Raw genomic sequence first — 18,389 nt, 5'->3', positions numbered from 1 at the left:
CTGACATATTGCTCGAGTCTTACTGATATAAAAATTATAATTAGACTTTTTTTGGAGTACTGGTGTACAGTTTCTTAATATTTAGCCTAAAGTGTGTTTTAATGTCACTATTAATAAGGATTATATGATTTTTTGAATAATATTGGTCTTTAAATGCAAGATATTTAAAGTGTACCTGAAGTGTAGTTCCACTTCCACAATCAAATATGTTTAAGTATACTGTATCTTTAGTTGGACAGTTCAGCACTATTTCCGTACTTTAATTATACAAATTTAGTATACCCAAAGTATTGCAGGGTATTTTTTAAATTATATAAATAAGTAAATGTAATTGTAGTGTACTTAGCATGAAATAAATGTATTTCAAATATATTTTAGTATAGGCTATTTATTTTTCACTAGGGACTGGTCTTGCTGGTTGACTGTGTTGATCACTAGCAAAACTTCAACCAGCAGCATAGTCTTTCTGAAGTCCATCTCAAATTTGTTTTACCTACGTCAAATAACTGAAGTTTTGTCGATAAATCTGACCTTGCAGCTATTGAACTATCCAGCAGAAGTCGAACTCAATTAGTAAGAGCAGTCTGTGGTTTGGGAACCTGCATTCAGAATCTATAGTCTGTGGATTTGATGAGGCTGGAATTCATCATTCGTCTATTTGTTACTTAGTATATTATACATTTGCAATGTTTCGATGCATTTGCAATCTGCTTAATGCGATTTACACTAGTAGGACATGTTACTGGTTCAACATCCTTATTGGATGTTGCTAAACAAGGTCTGCATAATACCTTAAGAAAGTTGTTATATATTTCCTATTGATCTCAGTTAAAAACATGTTCAGCATCTCGCCATCATCCTGCAGACCAACATTTGATTCTGGCAGTGAAATCTAATCAGTTTGAGAGTCAATGGAAAAGCGTTTACAGAGATTAAAGCAGAGATAAATAGGGGGAAAAAAATCAATCAAAGGTTAACCAGTGGTGTCAGAGATGAGGCATATAAGAAGTTGAGTCCATTCAGAGGATGTGTAGCAACAGCCCAACCATTTTAAAATCATAATGAAACTGTTTTTGTTACAGCAATATATATATTCAGGTCAAAATGCAAACAGATAGCCATTAAGTGCATGTACATGCACTTTAAAAGTTTGAATTCAATCAAACTAAAAAGCAATTTAAAAGCAACACTTTAATCTGTCTGACTGAAATCATACCAGTCTGGTTTTTGTAAAGTTAGACTATGGTCCAAGATAAGCCTAGTCTTCGTCCAGCATTTATACCTATTAATTAGACAACAACTGGCCTTGTCCATGTGTTTTGAAAGACAGATGTGACAAGCGATGTGTATTTAATCCTTCAGATATTAAATTACTCATTGTGTCATGTATACAGACAGATTATAACAGTGCGTGTAAACATATTATTATTAATCTGGTCTGAGATCAGATGTGCTGCATCTGCTTTGATTGTTCAGTATTTATCCTTGAGTGTGTGACCTGGATCAGCAGTTTTTGGCTGTGGAGATGGACACGAGATCAGGAGCAGAAGGGGCCCATCTGCCTGTTTACAAACGCATTTGGTGCCCTGGAGTGTGTGTGTTTGTAAGTTTATGTAAGTGAACGTGCATGTTTGTGAACGAGTTTGGCTGCTAAAATAGCAGCAGCTTGGCTGAGAGAGTGATTTGAATATCTGTAGTTTGGCAAGAGTGTGTTTATAATGTGCATTCTGTGGACGTGTGTGTATGTGCTGTTTTGCGTTCAATGCAGGGCTTGAATCTTGCTCAACCGACAACATTTTTAAATAAACATAAAAAAGCATCTGTATGTCAGTATATGAATCAGTAATGGTAGCAAATTTGGTTGCTTTTAAATTATGATTTCACTGGAACAGAGCAGTGTTTGGTATTATTTATATATTATTATAGTGTTTTATTATAGTATTTTAGTATTTTGAATTAGCTTTTATTTTTTTAATTTAGTTAAATTTTTAAATTATATTATGTGCTTCTGTCATTTTTATTAGTTGTTATATATATATATATATATATATATATATATATATATATATATATATCCCTTTTATTCAACCCCCAGAGCCATGTGAGGCACATTTTAATATGGATGGATGTGCTTTATTTGACTACTTCTGGACTGTTGTACGAAATAACACCCGCCCATATGCCATTATAAAGCCTGGAAGAGGAAGGAAACTTTTTAATATAACTCCGACTGGATTTGTCTGAAAGAAGAACGTTATATACACCTCGGATGGCTTGAGGGCGAGTAAAACAGATTAATTTTCATTTTTGGGTGAACTAGCCCTTTAATGTAAAAAAAACTATAGTATTTTTAATGACTGTAGCAACTGTTTTCAGCATACCTAAATCCCAAGCCGTAATCACAGATTTTTAGGAAGGCTGAGATGAAAGACAGAGTGCTGAAACCTTCCTAAATGTTTCTGAATGAGCGTTTACCTAAAACAAAAGCATCATGCGACTGATGATGTGTCATGAGTACATTTGATTGGATCGAGCTCTGTGTGCGTCAGAGATGATGTTGCGGTTCTGCAGAAGGTGTCAGTGGAATTGGCTGCGTTCTGACCGGCCTGTGTGTATGCTTCAAGCTGTTTAACCACATTTGTGTGAAGCAGGGACACCTGAGAGGACAGCGGTGTGACCGCAGCGAGATGAGGTCCCACCGGGATACTGATGTTCAGTTTGTTTGACCAGCTTCACCTTGACTCACCGCAGTCCAGCTACTGATACTGTACCAAAGGAGAGAGAGAGAACAGGATGATCGTACAGAAGCAGTATAAAGGTGTAAAAAATGGCCAAGGGATACAGATGCAGTTAAAAAGAACAAGAGCTTGGGTGCAGATGTCCTTTGGTGTAATTGCGTAATGCTTAAATAAAGATAAAAGCTGTGGAAAATAACACAGGTGAGAGAGAAGGACACTGGGGTTTACTGCTCTCAGTTGTAGTAATAAAACCACACACACACATACAATCACAATCTCACAAACTCAAAAGGGCATACTAGCAGAGCTGGGTAGATTACTTACAAAATGTTATCTGTTACTGATTCCTAATAACATGACAAAAATTGTAGTTAGTAAGGGAATCCATTAGATTACGCATTTTGGGTAACATAATCAGACTACTTTTAGATTTCTTTTGACCTATCTAGCTTTTCACATTAATTTAAATAGGATAATATTGTACCATATTGATGTAAAAATACATAGAGTAAGAAATATATTCCATTTGTTATCAACAACATAAAGTCCATTTAACACATATTATGTCAAAGTTTCCCAAACTGGGTTTGTGGAGGAACTGCAGGGGGTTTATGAGTTCAGTGAAAAGCTAATGATTAATTGAATCATAAAAAGGTTAAAGTAAAACAAACAATTCTAAAATGAATCAAAATAAAGTGCTTACTGAAACGTACTTAAACTTTGTTTACCTGCATGACATGTGACCATAACCAACGTCAGAGCACCATGAACATGCAAATGTGATACTCCATTATTAAAATATTTATTTTACTACCCAGCTTTGCATTCTAGCTTACTATTTTGGCAATATATACTGTAGTATAAAACAAAGTCATATGAACTGCAAAATTTGCAGTACACTGTTATGAGCATATGAGAATAATTTTTTCTAGGATAATTATTATTATTTTATTTTTTTCAAAACTCAGCTGTGTATCAAATTAAAATATAAAACAGTAATAATAATATTTCACAATGTTGCTGTTTTTACTGTATTTTTTTTTTTATAAAATAAATGCTGCCTATTTGAGATTTCTTTCAAAAACATTTAACAAATCTTACCAACCCCAAGCTTTTGAACATTGCTTACTACAGCATTTTAAGATTCAGTATGCTGTCAGCTAGTATTCCATTCTGAATGTATTGACACATACTTTCTCTCGCTTCATTTTTTCACACATTCAGATGAAGGTGACGATAGGTAAAGATTTGTCCTCTAGCTGACACTCGCAGCAACCTACATGTTCCAGCATACAAAATTTAGCTGTGAACACTCAAATTTTTTAGATTTATACTTGACAGTAGGGTAATAGAAATAAACTTAATTCAGGATATATTCAGGTTTTCGTTTACTATTTTGTTTGTATACAATACAGATCAAGAATATGAATTTTGCAGTGTTCAGTCAGCATTCGGTCACACATCCTCTCTTATTAACCAAAGTTGGATTCTCAGAGGCTGGTAGGTGCAACAAACCACATTTTCACTCCAGAGTCCATCTGTTTAAAGCTGGATATTTTTTTTTATGAGCATTAGTTCAGAGCAGCAGGAGCTATCACTGCAGTGTCATTAATTAATTTGTTGCCATGGGCAACTAATATTAGGAGTAAACATAAACACCACACAGAAGTGATGATTGTTTAGTGACACTAGCACCAGCATCAACCAGCTGGGGACGATAGGATCTGCAGGAGACAGAAGTATAGCTGCGGGTGTGTGCTTGCATGTGTGTCTGCGAGTGTGTGTTGGCTTGTGAGTTTGCATCAGTATGTATGAAGTGTTGCTGCTGCAGTCATGTGACTGTCAAACCATCCATTTCATGTCTCTGAATGAGTCACTAATGATGATTAAACTGAAGCCCAAAGACAAAAACAACAGACATTTATCCCAGTTTATTCAATGCAGCAAAGTAAAGTTTTGATCCTGTCATACACACATGCACATACAAAACACACACACGCACACACACACACACACACACACACACACACACACACACACACACACACACACACACACACACACACACACACACACACACACACACACACAGAAACATATGCACAGCCCCGAGCGGCAGCAGCTGGTGGTGGTTTGGAGTGAAATCATTATTCAGTGTGACAGTAGGAGATTCATTACCAGCAGTTAAGATGACAGTGGTCAATGACCAAATGCATTAAACAGAAACATTGAGAGGAAGAGACGTTTATTTCTGTCAGTCACAGACTCTTCCTCTTCCTCTGTGCATTTCATCTTGCTCTCTTTTAGATTTTAATAGAAAAGAATAGAATACATTGGCATATGACTAAAACAATCCTAGCTTTTCATCCTTATTCTTTATTAATAAAAATGTCTGTCCAGATCATAAAAATGTCAAGGATCCAGAAAAATTTTAAAGAATTGAATATAATAATAATAATAACAATAATATGCTAATTGCATAAAATATTATTTAATGTTACTATATTTTTTGTTATTATTATAATAATTATTATTCTAAAAATAAGTTTAATTTACCAAATTTGACATTTATTTTTGTTTCATTCTAAATAATTCTAAGACTAATACAATTATTTTAATCTGCTGACAGCTGTAGATTTAACTTTTTACCTATTCAGGTTTTTAAATGTATATTTAGTCTTAGCTTGATCTGAAAGTAAATTCTTTCCAGACAATGTGACCCTATCTGTGAAATCCAGGCTAAAGTCTCAAAATCTAATTATGAGAAAACAAGCATCAAAGTTTGATTTCAACCATTCATTTCACTATGATTTCAGCCTTACTCAGTCAATATTAAAGATATCAAGGTTACATTTTCATTGAATGTTCTTTGCCTTATGAATGAAGATTTTATGTAGTAAATCACAAAAAAGACTTGTTACAATTTAATTAAATTATATAGCTGCCTTTATAATTTAGGAAGGAGGTCTCTTGCAAAGGGATCATCATATTTTGGGGGTCCGTGGCTTCAGAAAGTCTGAAAAAGGTATTAAACATCACACATGGATAAGGCGAAATTGATTCCTTATGAAAGTCTTTAAAACAATATTCTAAGAGGTGCTATATAGAAACTTTTAGTTTGTTTTTATTTTACTTGGATACAGTAAAAAACAGAACCTGTAACTTGTAAAAGAGAGTGCTTTGTCGGCACTGAATAAAGTTTTGAAATGTATTCACTATGCTGTCTTTCCATGTCTGGGACTAATCTGTCAGACATCTGCTCTTAACTACTACATGTGTTTGAGTGACAAATAACCTTCTGAAACCTTCACGATTCAGTGTGTAGATCAGCTAGACTCAACAGAGAGACAGAAACCCAGACGCGAAGAGATTACAGTCGAAAATAGCACAGGAGAGAGCAAAATCATACGTTTACAACACACAGAAACTCTCAGGGGAAAATGTGAGTGTCTGTATGTAAGTGGGACAATACTGTGATTGTCATATTTAAGATGATCACACAGCTGTGTAACTTTAGCACGGTCATTTGCACATAGCGGCACAAAAAAACATCAGCAGCAGCAGCAACATTCATTCATTCTCTATGTAGTTTTAATGAGCTTTTTATGACAATGAACACACAGATTCTCTCCATACAAACATTATGGGTTAATGAATACTCTCATATATGACTTCCAAGAGCCTCGATATATCAGCTTATGGGAATTTCAGCAGGAAACAATGATCATTCCCCATGCTGAGAAAAAGGATGGCAATTTGTACACCTGTCATAGCACTCTATATGCAGCATACAATCAGGGTCGGCGCTACAGGAGGGCATCCAGAGGCATTTCTTCCTTTAGCCATACCATCCAAAATGTAATATTTGACCAAACTATTATGTCTTTCTAATGCATTTTAGTCTCATGCATTTAATAGCCACAATGTGCGACAACTCTATAAAATGAATGCATCAGTAAATTATTTGTGAAAGAATTTGCTTTGAGCAGTGGCGGATCCTGGCATATGCGATATACAGAGTGACCTAGAGCAGTAGCGTTCTCTGGGGCGACGAGGGGTGCACACATACAGCTTTGAGATAAATATTCGGGCAGTTTGACAGGACTGAAAATGAATTGTGACCTAGTGGGTATCTTTCTCTGAGCAGTTCCCTAGGCTTTAGTTCACTGCCCCCTCACTTCGGCTGCTATGTGTCTGCTCCATAGAAATAGGATAAGTGCTCATGAAAAAAAAAAGCCTCTTTACCTTCTAGAAGCCTAAAATGGAAAAGAGATGATAAAAGCGGCATATAGTACAGGTCAAGGTTATCACAAAATTGTTCCCTAACAAAAAGGGAATTGAACTTGAAACCTTTATCAGTCTGTAGTGACATTCACACCACTGTATCAGCGAGTAGTAATGTGACTTTATTGATAATCCTTTGTATTTTTTATATTTCTAATTGCATTTTTAAATCTTATTCCTATGTATTTAGCTAGCAAGACAGAAAGGTATGAATTTTAGTTTAAGCTTAGGCTCAAATAAAAAAATAATATAAAGAAAATTAAGAAATTTATGTGTAGGGTTTTTTCTTTTTTACATTTTTGGATGCAAACTCTGCATACTTTTTACAGCACAGTATAATTTATATTTTCACATCTCTGAACTCCAAGTTGATCATCAGAGTTGATAGCTTACTTGGATTTTTCGGAGTGGTATTTTCTGAGATTTCTAAGGTCAGATGTTCCTTTGACCGTCACTTTCCTCCCATGATCTTTCATTAAAGTGGAGAGCTTGACCTAACACCTGTAATCTTTCCTCATACCTTCTGTCGACAGCTTTAAAACAGCAAAGAGCACAAACAAAGGCACGGCTAATCGGTATAAAACCCTCCGAAATCCAGACATCTATGACCAGTGACCACTAGATCAACTGAATTTGGCATTGGGTTGAAAGCTTGTTGAAATAAATGCACGGGTAATGGATTTAATGCTCTTTTTACTGGATGCAGGGTAACAATACCTTTCTTCATTGATGCTCCCATTACATGTCATCAGATCTGATCGCTAATGGGGGAAGTGTGTGTTTATGGAAGGCTGATGGGATGAAACGGCAGCAATTTGGCCATCATAGAAACTCTAAACCTCCCGGAACACAGAGCCTTTGAATGAAGAGAGGCAAAAGCCCAAACAAACAAATGAATCTTTATCTTTCTTTTTTCTCATTTGAATTTCATAGATTCTCTCTGTGCTGCATGATGAAATGCACCACATGAAAACTGTACAGATAAAGAGAGGCTGCTATTGACTTAATTGTATTTTTTTATTTTTTTTTAGAGATGGATATGAATGTAGCATCTAGAGAGCTCAAGGTTAGAATTCACTGCGTGGGGGAAAAAGAGCTAGAGAGAACTGATTGAATTGGATACTTTTGTTTACTTTTGTTACTGCTTTAAAGGATCAGTTCTCCTAAAAATGAAACTTCTGTCATTATTTTCTTAAACCCATATGAGTTTCTTTTTTCTACGGAATACATTCTGAAAAATTGTGCAGATTGATTTTCCCCCACGCAGTTACAATGGGCACTGGAACTCTGAAGCTTCAAAAACACGACGAACAACAAGAAACACGAAACAACATGAAAGTGTCATAAAAGTTGTCCATATTACTTGTGCGCTCTATTGCAAGTCTTCTGAAGCCATACTGTCTGATTTGTCATTAAGTATTGCATCCTGTAGTGTAGAAGATGCAACCTGCTTTTTCATTCATTTTCATTAATTGAACTGTAATTTATATGACTGATCATAGATAAATTAAACAAATACTGATACCTGAAAGACCTAAGTATTGATTTTCATTAGGTAATGAGTATTTGATGATTAATTCAGTATTGTCCTTAAAAAGAATCATCACTGTTTTAATGTTTTTGAAGTCTGTTATGCTCAACAAGGCTGCATTTATTTGATAAAAAACAAGTAACAATGGACATTTTGAAATTTTATTTAAAATAGTTTTCTATTTTAAAATGTATTCCTCTGATGGAAAAAATGAATTTACAGCATCATTACTCCAGTTTCAGTGTCTCATGATTCTTCAGAAATCATTAAAATATGCTGATTTAGTGCTCAAGAAATATTCTTGTTATTATCAATGTTGAAAATAGTTGTAAAACATGACAGTTTCCTCTCTCCATGGCCCAATCACATCATGGCTGTTTCTATCCATTTTGATGCCCTAGGTGAAATCCTTATTAGCCCCCCCCCCCATCCCACTCCCACTACCAAACAAGATAATTTAAGATTACATACAAAATATCATAAAACTGATTATGTAAACACTCATATCTTAAATAACAACAGTGATAAATTTCCAAATTATATTCGTATATATATATATATATATATATATATAGACGGTTTCAACGGCAACAACATAAACAAATGTTTCTACACATGTGTCCTTTTGGGGCCCTAACTTAACTTCCAGTAGACTTCCAAATAGAATCAATAACAACAGCTAAATAGTCCCGCTAGAGTAGATTGTTTTTGATAACAAGCCAAATATGTTTGTGTAAATCAGATGGACTTATTGAAAATGCTAATTCATTCTCTGCCAGAAGGAGGTGCTTTAAAGCTGGAGAAACAGTAACAGCTGTACACAATGCAGCACTAAGCTCACAAACGCTGCTTTATCAGGCATATAACATGCAAGATGAAATGAAAATGACATCGAACATTTTCTAAAGATAGTCTTCCTTAAGAAATACAGTGATATAAAAACACCCGCGCCTCGTTTTGATTTTTAAACGTGCAGTACGTGCTTATGTTTATTCAACAAAGCCTTTTGGAAAATTGGTCAGTTTTGATATTGTAAGCGCCACAAATAAATAAATGTATGGGAAACACATCACACAGCAAAACCACCTGAGCCCAACAGTCTACTCATCATCACCTTAACTTTAACTCTAGCGTTTGTAGCCGGCGCTATAGCCAGACTAATAAACAAACACAGACCGGAAGTTAACTTCGGGCCAGGCTCGTGCGCCCTATGAAACCGTCTATATATAATTTATTTTCAGACATCGTTTTCTTGTCACATTCAAATTGGTTGTCATAGTAACGACACTAATCAGCGCATTGTGAGTTCAACAAATTGACTGTTAAGATATAAATTTTGCACAATTTGTTATCTGTAATACAATTATAGCCACTGGATGCCTGTATAGCTCTATGTAACAATCCCTAGTTGCTAAGAAATTGTCATCACACATAAATTTATTTTATTACATTTAGATTTGGATATGTTTAAATATTATCAATGGCTGTCTTTATCTGTTTTTTGTTCAGTTGTTTTGTTGTTCTTGTGTCAGTTATTGCTTTATTATTTCAGTCAAACCTAAAACCCTTTACCTCAAACTACTGTACATATAAAAGCCTGATCAGTGGCATAAAAGTAATCAGAATGCAGCTACTTGTTCCTTTGTTACTGATTAGTGCGTGAACTTCCCCTTTAAATAAAATGACGCTCTGCCCTCTTTGTGTATGACGCTGCTCCCATTAAGCGCTGTTGGAAGTGAATTAATCGAGTCAGCATTTCGACACTTTCGTAAGGATGCGTTTAATCCAAAGTGGTTTAACAAAGGAAGTATTGATCTTGAGAATTAAAACAATAAGCCTCAAGAAGCTGTGGTTTACAGTGAATTTACTGATGCGAAGTGGAGTGCCTTAAACCCTCTTAGCTGTTATAAATTTACTGTGAACCACAGCTTCACAGGGTTTATTGCTTTTATAAAACAGTTATTCCATATACGTACTAAGGTTTCACAGGATAAAACTCTTTATCACAACCCTGCTAAAATGTAGCGGCAGTATGCATGCTCATTGGCGCCCCCTCCAGTTGGTGGCGCCCTAGGCAACTGCCTAGCTTGCCTATGCATAGAAACGGTATTGTCTTACATATTTTTGGGCATAATTATAAGACCCTGAAGTATTGATTTTTTTTTTTTTTTTTTTTTTTTTTTTTTTTTTTTTTACATACATGGGCTATATTTCCATTTAAACACAGTATCTGCTTCAGAGCATGATGTTGAAAATTTCACATCTCCATGTACTGCACAGCAGATCAAGAGCATTAGCAACACAAAAGTCTCCTTTGTGTGACTGGAAGTCGATTTTTACTGATTTTTGTACTCTGCTGCTCCTACACAACCCCTGACAGCAAACGTCATGAGAGAAACAGCTATTCTGAACTCAGTGACCCCCCACGCACACACAGAGACATATGTTGCCTTACCGATCCGAAACGCTTCGGTTTGACACCCTGCAGCTGTGGGTGATTATCATCATTCACCCTGGCTAATGGATTTAACCTCATTCCTCTTTCTGTCCCTTATCCTCTTCTCCCTCATCCTTTGTTCGCTTTAATCAATGCTTCTGATCAGTATCGACAGAGCATGTTCACCTAACAGAGCAGTAGAAGCATGGTTGAATCAAGAGAGAGTCAACCATGTATTGGGGCAGAATGGTGAGTCTGGATCTATTCAAACGAGGGCGTGAATTTTGAGTGTCATATTAATTAAAGCTTCTGGTAACAACTGAAAGCCCTCATTAGCAGGGTGATTTTCTTCACAGCAACATTAGCGTGCAGAATGCATAGGTCCGTAACATAGGGAGCATATCTTAACCAGTAAAACTACTACTGCCAGGCAAGAGGCTAATAAGGTACCAATAAACAGAATTAGAGAGAGAGGGAATGAAAATGATATTTCAGGTGCATCTCTTATAAGCCACTGTGTTGTTAAGCACACTAGAGATTTGTGTTTTTCTTTAAAGATCATTTTGAATATGCTACTCCACCTAAAGGTCAAAACCATCTTATTAACGCGAATAAATAAATCAATAAACAAACATCCATTCTCTCCCCATTTGCCTCTGTAAATCCCCAATCCCCCAGCAGCCTCCTGTTTTTACAGAAGAAACACAAGTGTAAAACCTCAAAGTAATTTCAAAACTGACTCAGCCCTCGTATGGTCCAAATCTCTCTCTCTCTCTAACGGCATTAAAATGCAGATAAAACCCTGCCTGGATCTGACGTGTATGTTCCAGCACTGTGTTCAGGGCCAGATTAACAAATGGACCATGATGCAACTGAATCAGTGTTTGGACAATTTATGCAACACAAAATCTGATTTTTCACTGCAGGACACACAACATACAGTAGGGTTCGCAGACATTCGGTCTCATTCACTCATATGCCAAAGGTTAATCCTGTAGCAAAGAAAAATCACAAAAGAGATGGCACTAATATCTCAGCTGTTTCTCCTAGATAGCAATGTGATTATATGGTGAGCAAATGGAGATCCAAGAGTCTCCTGCTTCTCAGATTTTTTTGTTTTCAGAGGAATAAATGTATTTTCTAGAAATTCAGAAAAAAAAAAAAACCTTAGATATCGACAAACAAAGTTTGCAATCAAAAAGATGAAGATTTCAAATATTCATCAAATTCTTCATATTTGTTTGAATTAGACCTCACTTTGATTTTTATTGAACTGTACTCTCATTGTATGTCAACTGTCATATTACTGTACCTTTTTTTTTTTTAATTTCTTCTATAGAATTTTAGGAGACTTAATTGATTTTTAAGTAATGCTTGTATTTAAATATCAGCTTTGTCTTTGTTTCTGCTAAACTTCCTAGGGATACACTGATACTTCTTGCTGATACTACTAAGCTGATAATTATTTACATTATAGCTGATAACCCATAAATGCAAATATAAAATGCTATACAATGTTGTCTAGTTAAAACCCCCCACTAAAATCAATGGTTTAACATGAATTTAGGCATCACAACATCATAATTCACTGTATGAAATGTTTTTTTTTATATTTGCGAAATATTGATTTAACAGTGTTATTAAATTATTAGTGTTTTAAAGATTAACTTTACATGATTTTAGATGACAGCAAAGGTAATCTTATTAATTAAATATACACTATTACAATAAATAAATAAAATATACATCAAATAAATGACCAATAACCAGTATGGTACAGATATAGCCTATCATGCATCCCTAAAATAAGTAAGAGCAATGTCCAAGCAATAACATTTTCCTTCACTCTGTCTTCCCTCTTCAAGTCTTATCCAGCCGTCTTGCCAAGAGAAAACACAGAGCCATGAAATTCAACAGTAGAGCAGCTAAATTAAATGTTACTGGTGTAAACAATACAGAGGAGGAGGAAAACACTTCAGATGACAGGACAGAGAAGAACAGTTAACCATTCACACACAATATATGCTGTATATTTCAGATAAACCGATTTGATTATTGCTCTAATGAGGACTAGTTCTCCTAGCTGACATGCTAAGTGTTCGTAGGGCAGCAGGTCTGTGTTTTACATGGTAATGCAATGTCTCAGTCTCACCAGAGAAACAGAATTGTAGTGCTATATTTCACTCTGACTGAGTGAGCTGGAGACCCCGATAATGTGCACATCAGTGTGAACGAATCAATGAATAAAAGAAGCACCAGGTGTGTAAAACACACTACTGCATTGGTCAAGAGCACAGGAAGCCTCAGAATCAACAGGTGTGTTATGATGGGATACAAACCTGAACCTACTGGCACAATCAACTGTGCAAAACTGCTGGGACGTGAAAATAAACCCTTATATTTGGACTGAACTGAATGGGAAACACTCCCACACACAGGCAGTGAGAACACATGACGTCAGTGGGGTTGGAAATGTCATAGTGGTTTACAATGTTCAGCACATGTACCTAAGAACATTAGTCACAGTGACACACACTTCTTTCTACAGTGTGTTTTATTGATGAGAAGAGTCTCTCTCGCTCTCATCTCAGGTCAAGTCTCAGATGCGGGAGGAGACTGGATCTCTGGTGTGAATGTAGTAATGTGTAATGAGATCTGCACTTTTCTGAAATCCATGTAAAACTAGCCAACACATTAACACAACAATAAGGACAATATATAGGGTTATAGTTCAACATAATGCCCACAATGACCTGTTAAGAGATTCGGTCATGCACATATACACAGATAACTCAAATGAAAGCCTAAATAAGTAATTATGTGTCTAACCATTTGTAATTCTACCTCAGAAAAAGACAGTCACCTGAACACAGACCCAACTGTATTCATCAACGACCAAACCATCTGGCAATGTAACATTCATGAGTTACTGTCCACAATAAGTGAAGTCCTTAATCTTGTTGTTTTGGGGTCACAGGGCTCACCGACCTCACAGACTGGTGTTTCAGCCAATGATCAGCCATCTAAACAGGAAGTCAAAGACCGTTTTGACTTCAGCTCTGGTTTCAAAGCCACAGTGACACAATAGCTACATACAGAACATTTGATAGTAGCGGTAGCAGCACATATATAGCTGATTACTCAACTATAGTTGAGTATATAGTTGAAATTGCTATAGATTATACACTGTATAATCACTCAAAATAATAACCTAAATTAATCCTCCACATTCTCTTAAAACCAACTGTGTCAAACGTCTACTCGCATCAGTCTTGAACAAACAAATAAATGGCCTATGATTTATGAGGGGCAGGGTTGAAGTAAATGGGGCTATACAGCTCTGCAGTTGCCTTCTGTTGTTAATGTGTGGGAGAAACGCTGAAGGATGTTCCTCTGCTTGCTTCACACACGCTTAAATATTAATTGGTGCATAATAGGGATGAATAAAGTCTAGCCTGGGGCAGCGAGTTAAATCCAAACCTACCGCTGCTTCAGGCAGGCATGACTGCAGTCAGCAATCATGGTCATTAGGGTTAGATGCTAATAGCAGTTAACTCGGAAAAGAAAGAAAATCCACAAGCTGCAGGGAAACGGCTTCTCTTTCGATGAGGTGTAATGTTATACTGTAAATAGTTCTGTTTGTTTAAGTTGCACTTTGGTGGTTTAAAAGACCTTGTACATGGGTGTACTTAAAGGGATAGTTCACCCAAAAAAGGAAAATTCTGTCATCATTTACTCACCCAAATAATGCTCCGAATGTGTATGACTTACTCAATTCTGCATAACACAAATGAAGAATGTCAACACTGGACCCTATTAACTTTCACTGTATGAACTAAAACATTCTTAAAATATCTTCTTCTGTGTTTTGCAGTCATACAGATTTGGAACGACATGAGGGTGAGTAAACAATGGCAGAATTCTTAATTCCACTGTCAGAAAGGTTGTGCAAAAATGGTACCTTTAGGGGTACAACAGTTTGTCACTGAGGCAGTATCTTTAAATGGACAACTTTGTAAGTAATCTACCCCTAAAAGGTGCATATTAATGCCTTTTGGAGTAGTTATATGTACCCCTGAAGTTCTATTTTGAACCCTTTAGGGGTAAATAAGGTACAAAGTTGTCCCTTTAAGGTGGCAAGCTCCTGTACCCCTGAAGGTACAATTTCTGCACACAGTGATGGGTGGACTATCCCTTTAAGCCTTACCCTCTGAAATGCATGAGGGGTGTGGCTTGATGTGCATTCAGGGTTAAAAAGTGTAAAAATATACAGAGAGAAGTCATTCGGAGACAAAATGACTCACCCCAGCGTTGTCATGGTTACAATGGTGTACCAGAAGGAGGCCGGGATGCTGGTGAACTTGCTGGACGAGGAGCCTTTCTCAGCGTAGAACATGACTGTGGCAAAGATGATGATGGCCATGGTGAGGGAGAAGAGGAGGAAACCGAGCTCGGACGCACAGCTCTTCAGCGTGTAGCCAAGGATCCGGAGACCCTGGGAGTGGCGGGAGAATTTAAAGATCCGGAAGACACGGAACACCCGTAGCGTGACAAAAGCTCCGCTTACGTCCTCGTTGTTGGTCATGACGAGCCCAATGTAATACGGTAAGATGGCCACCACATCGATAATGCTCATCACGCTTCTCATGAAGCGGTACCTGCTGGGTGCCGCGAACAGACGCATCAGATACTCCACTGTAAAGATCATTACACAAGCTGTGTCCATGCAGAAAAACGCCTCTGTGTAGCGCTCACCACAAGGGATGTCTCTCTGGTTCGGCATATAACCGCAAGGAACCGTCTCAACCACGTTGGTGATAACAGATATGGCGATGAAGAATCCGGTTACGTAGTAGAAAACCAGCGCCATGGTGCTAGTGTGTGGGTTCTCGAAGGCCCTCCACATGGTCTCGCGGAAAGTCATGTTGGGGAGTTTGCTGTCTTTGTTGTCCTCAAGGTCGTCCATAAGGCGCTCCGCATTCTCCCTCTTGCGGTCCTTGTACTCTTCGTAACAGCAGTCACTGATGATTTCGGGAATGATTCCAAAGAATGCCAGCTCCTCGTCATAAGCAGAGATGCACTCGTAGCGTGGGTAGTGCAGCTTCCCTGTGCGGTAGAAGTTAAGAATACTTCTGAACACATCCGGATCTCGGTCAAAGAAATACTCCCTAGTTTCCTCATTGAAGAAGAATTCTTTTTCGGAGCTCCCCAGGAGTGTATCAGGGTAACGGTCTAGTGTGTTGCGCCAGGTTTGGAAGCGTCGGCCACTGACGTTGAGGATAATAAGTTCGTCCTGATGCTTGTTCTTATTGGTCGGTGCGACGGGCATGGGCAGGTTGGCCACAGGCATCCATCCTATGGCCGCCGCCCGAGCAAAGGGGAGCCAGGCTGCAACTCCAGCAGCCATGGGGACTCCGGCTGGGGTCGAGGGGACCAGATCAAACACCTTCACAACCAGCTTGACATTAGATTAGACCCCATCTACATAGAGAGAGACAAGAAGATGGGAAGATAGGAGCGAGTGAGAGGTTGGCAAATGTGGGAGGACAGGAAGAGGAGAGAGTTCCAGTGGGAGAGAGTGAGACAGATGTGAAATGGGAGTGAAAAGATGGCAAGAGCGAACAGGATGCCAGCAGAATAGAGAGGCAGAGGTAAAAGGGAAGCAATCATGTAGAGTACAGTAAAAAGAAGTACAGAAAAACAAAAGTGCAAGATATGGACAGGGAAGAACGGGCAAAAAATGGTAGATTGTATCAGACCTCAAACCTTAACCCTATTATTTAGAATCAATCTTTCTCCCTCAAAGCAAAGTACAAAATAGATAAAACAGCAAAACAATTTATAGCCCATACTTTACATTAAAGGGTACAGATAAAACAATGCAAATGTTTTGATACTGTATTCTAACATACTGTGACTCTGCACTAATAGTATACTTTTAAAGACTATTGAATAACATCTGTTTTACCAGACAGGTTTTTACCATGTCTGTTTTTACAGTAACAGCCCATATACAACATTATAGAACACATGCATCATGACAATTCATAAAGAAAGCTGATTTTAAAACTATTTATTCTCAGCTCATGTAAGAGAGACCCCAGAGGGTAAGAGACGGTTTGTGCTCGAGACACAGAGTCCTTCAGCAACTGCAGTTAGAAACAGATGCGAACCTGTTGAGCTTAATGCAAAACAATAAAACGCCACGAAATATCGGTCGCTAAACCCTGACAGTGCTGTAGGCTAGTTCGTACTTTACGAGCATCAAGATTGGCACTGTTAACACTTCAACTGCGGTTATTCACAGCTGCGCCTTAATAAATATTGTATAATATGAACAAGGCTAATCGATATTATTATTATAATAGTTATTATTATAAATAAATAATAATGGTCCAAATGGTAAAACACAGCAAACTCGTTTTCAACTGTTGAATTTTTTGTTACTTACCCATGAATTTTTTTGAACTTTTCATTCATTCAGCTACATTTATGACATTTCCTCCTGACATCACTTCGAAAGTGTTCGCCGAAACATCCGCACATTAATGATGAAAAGAGAAAACAAAAAAAACAGGTGAAAGAATAAAACAATAAGAGCCTAACCAGCGTGACTGGAGCAGCGGAAAATAATAGTTTTTTATTTGGGTTCCTCAGTCACATCCTGCGCTGTTTAATGATCCATTTGCTCGGACGGACAGAAATGCCGCACCGACCGCTCGCGCGCTCGAAGTGACTTCCCCGAGGATGCTCGGCTGATGGATAGAGGTGGTAGTCTTTTTCCAACCTCTCTCTCTGTCTCTCTCTCGCTCTCTCTCTCTCTTCTCTACATACACCAGCACACTCCCTTTCTCCCGCCCCGAGGTCTCTCCGCTACCAGGTCTCGCGCTCTCTAGTTAGGCGCTGCGCGCGCGATCCGTATTCGTGGAGCAGAGAGAGCGCGAGACGCACAGAGGCAGTATATACTCGCTCTCGCGCCACTCACACTGTTTGACAGCGCGCTGATTTCACCTTACTTTATAGTGGGCTCACCCTGCTTGCGGCAGCTTTGTTACCTGAAACCAATATAGAAATGAGGACGAGGTAATTGATTTGCAAAGTCATTCGCAGCCCAGCTTTTTGCCATCCATATTCAAAGATGACATTCAAAACATCCTGTAGGACTTCTCATTCTCATTTTCATTCGTAATGCTAAATTTAAGTAAAGCTTAAATCAGAAAGTATTAAAGCAGATGTATCAGAAGTAAGCTAAACTATCAGGATTAAAAAAGGTTTGTGTGTGTGTGTGTCATGATTCACATAATGTTTATCTGTTTTAATCTTTTGTGTGATCCAAGACATTGATGCAACAAATTCCTAAAATTATGTGTTATGTGTGTGTTGAGAGAAACGTGTAAAT

General features: G+C 37.5%; 1 protein-coding gene across 3 annotated transcripts in view; it reads right to left on the bottom strand.

The window, feature by feature from the left end:
• Positions 1 to 17,989, bottom strand: part of LOC109094424 (potassium voltage-gated channel subfamily D member 3-like) — an 89,328-nt gene extending 71,339 nt beyond the window's left edge. For all 3 annotated transcript variants that reach the window (XM_042729850.1, XM_042729851.1, XM_042729853.1), the window contains exons 1-2: positions 17,442 to 17,989; positions 15,295 to 16,471 (exon numbers count right to left, since the gene is read on the bottom strand). In XM_042729850.1, coding sequence (XP_042585784.1) covers positions 15,295 to 16,397 — 1,103 coding nt within the window. In that variant the 5' untranslated portion in view covers positions 16,398 to 16,471; positions 17,442 to 17,989. The remainder of the gene's footprint in view (positions 1 to 15,294; positions 16,472 to 17,441) is intronic.
• Positions 17,990 to 18,389: the final 400 nt, after the last annotated feature.

This window comes from Cyprinus carpio, chromosome B8 (assembly GCF_018340385.1).
Source record: "Cyprinus carpio isolate SPL01 chromosome B8, ASM1834038v1, whole genome shotgun sequence".
Classification (NCBI taxonomy): Eukaryota; Metazoa; Chordata; class Actinopteri; order Cypriniformes; family Cyprinidae; genus Cyprinus; species Cyprinus carpio.
This window is presented reverse-complemented; position numbering and strand designations above follow the sequence as displayed.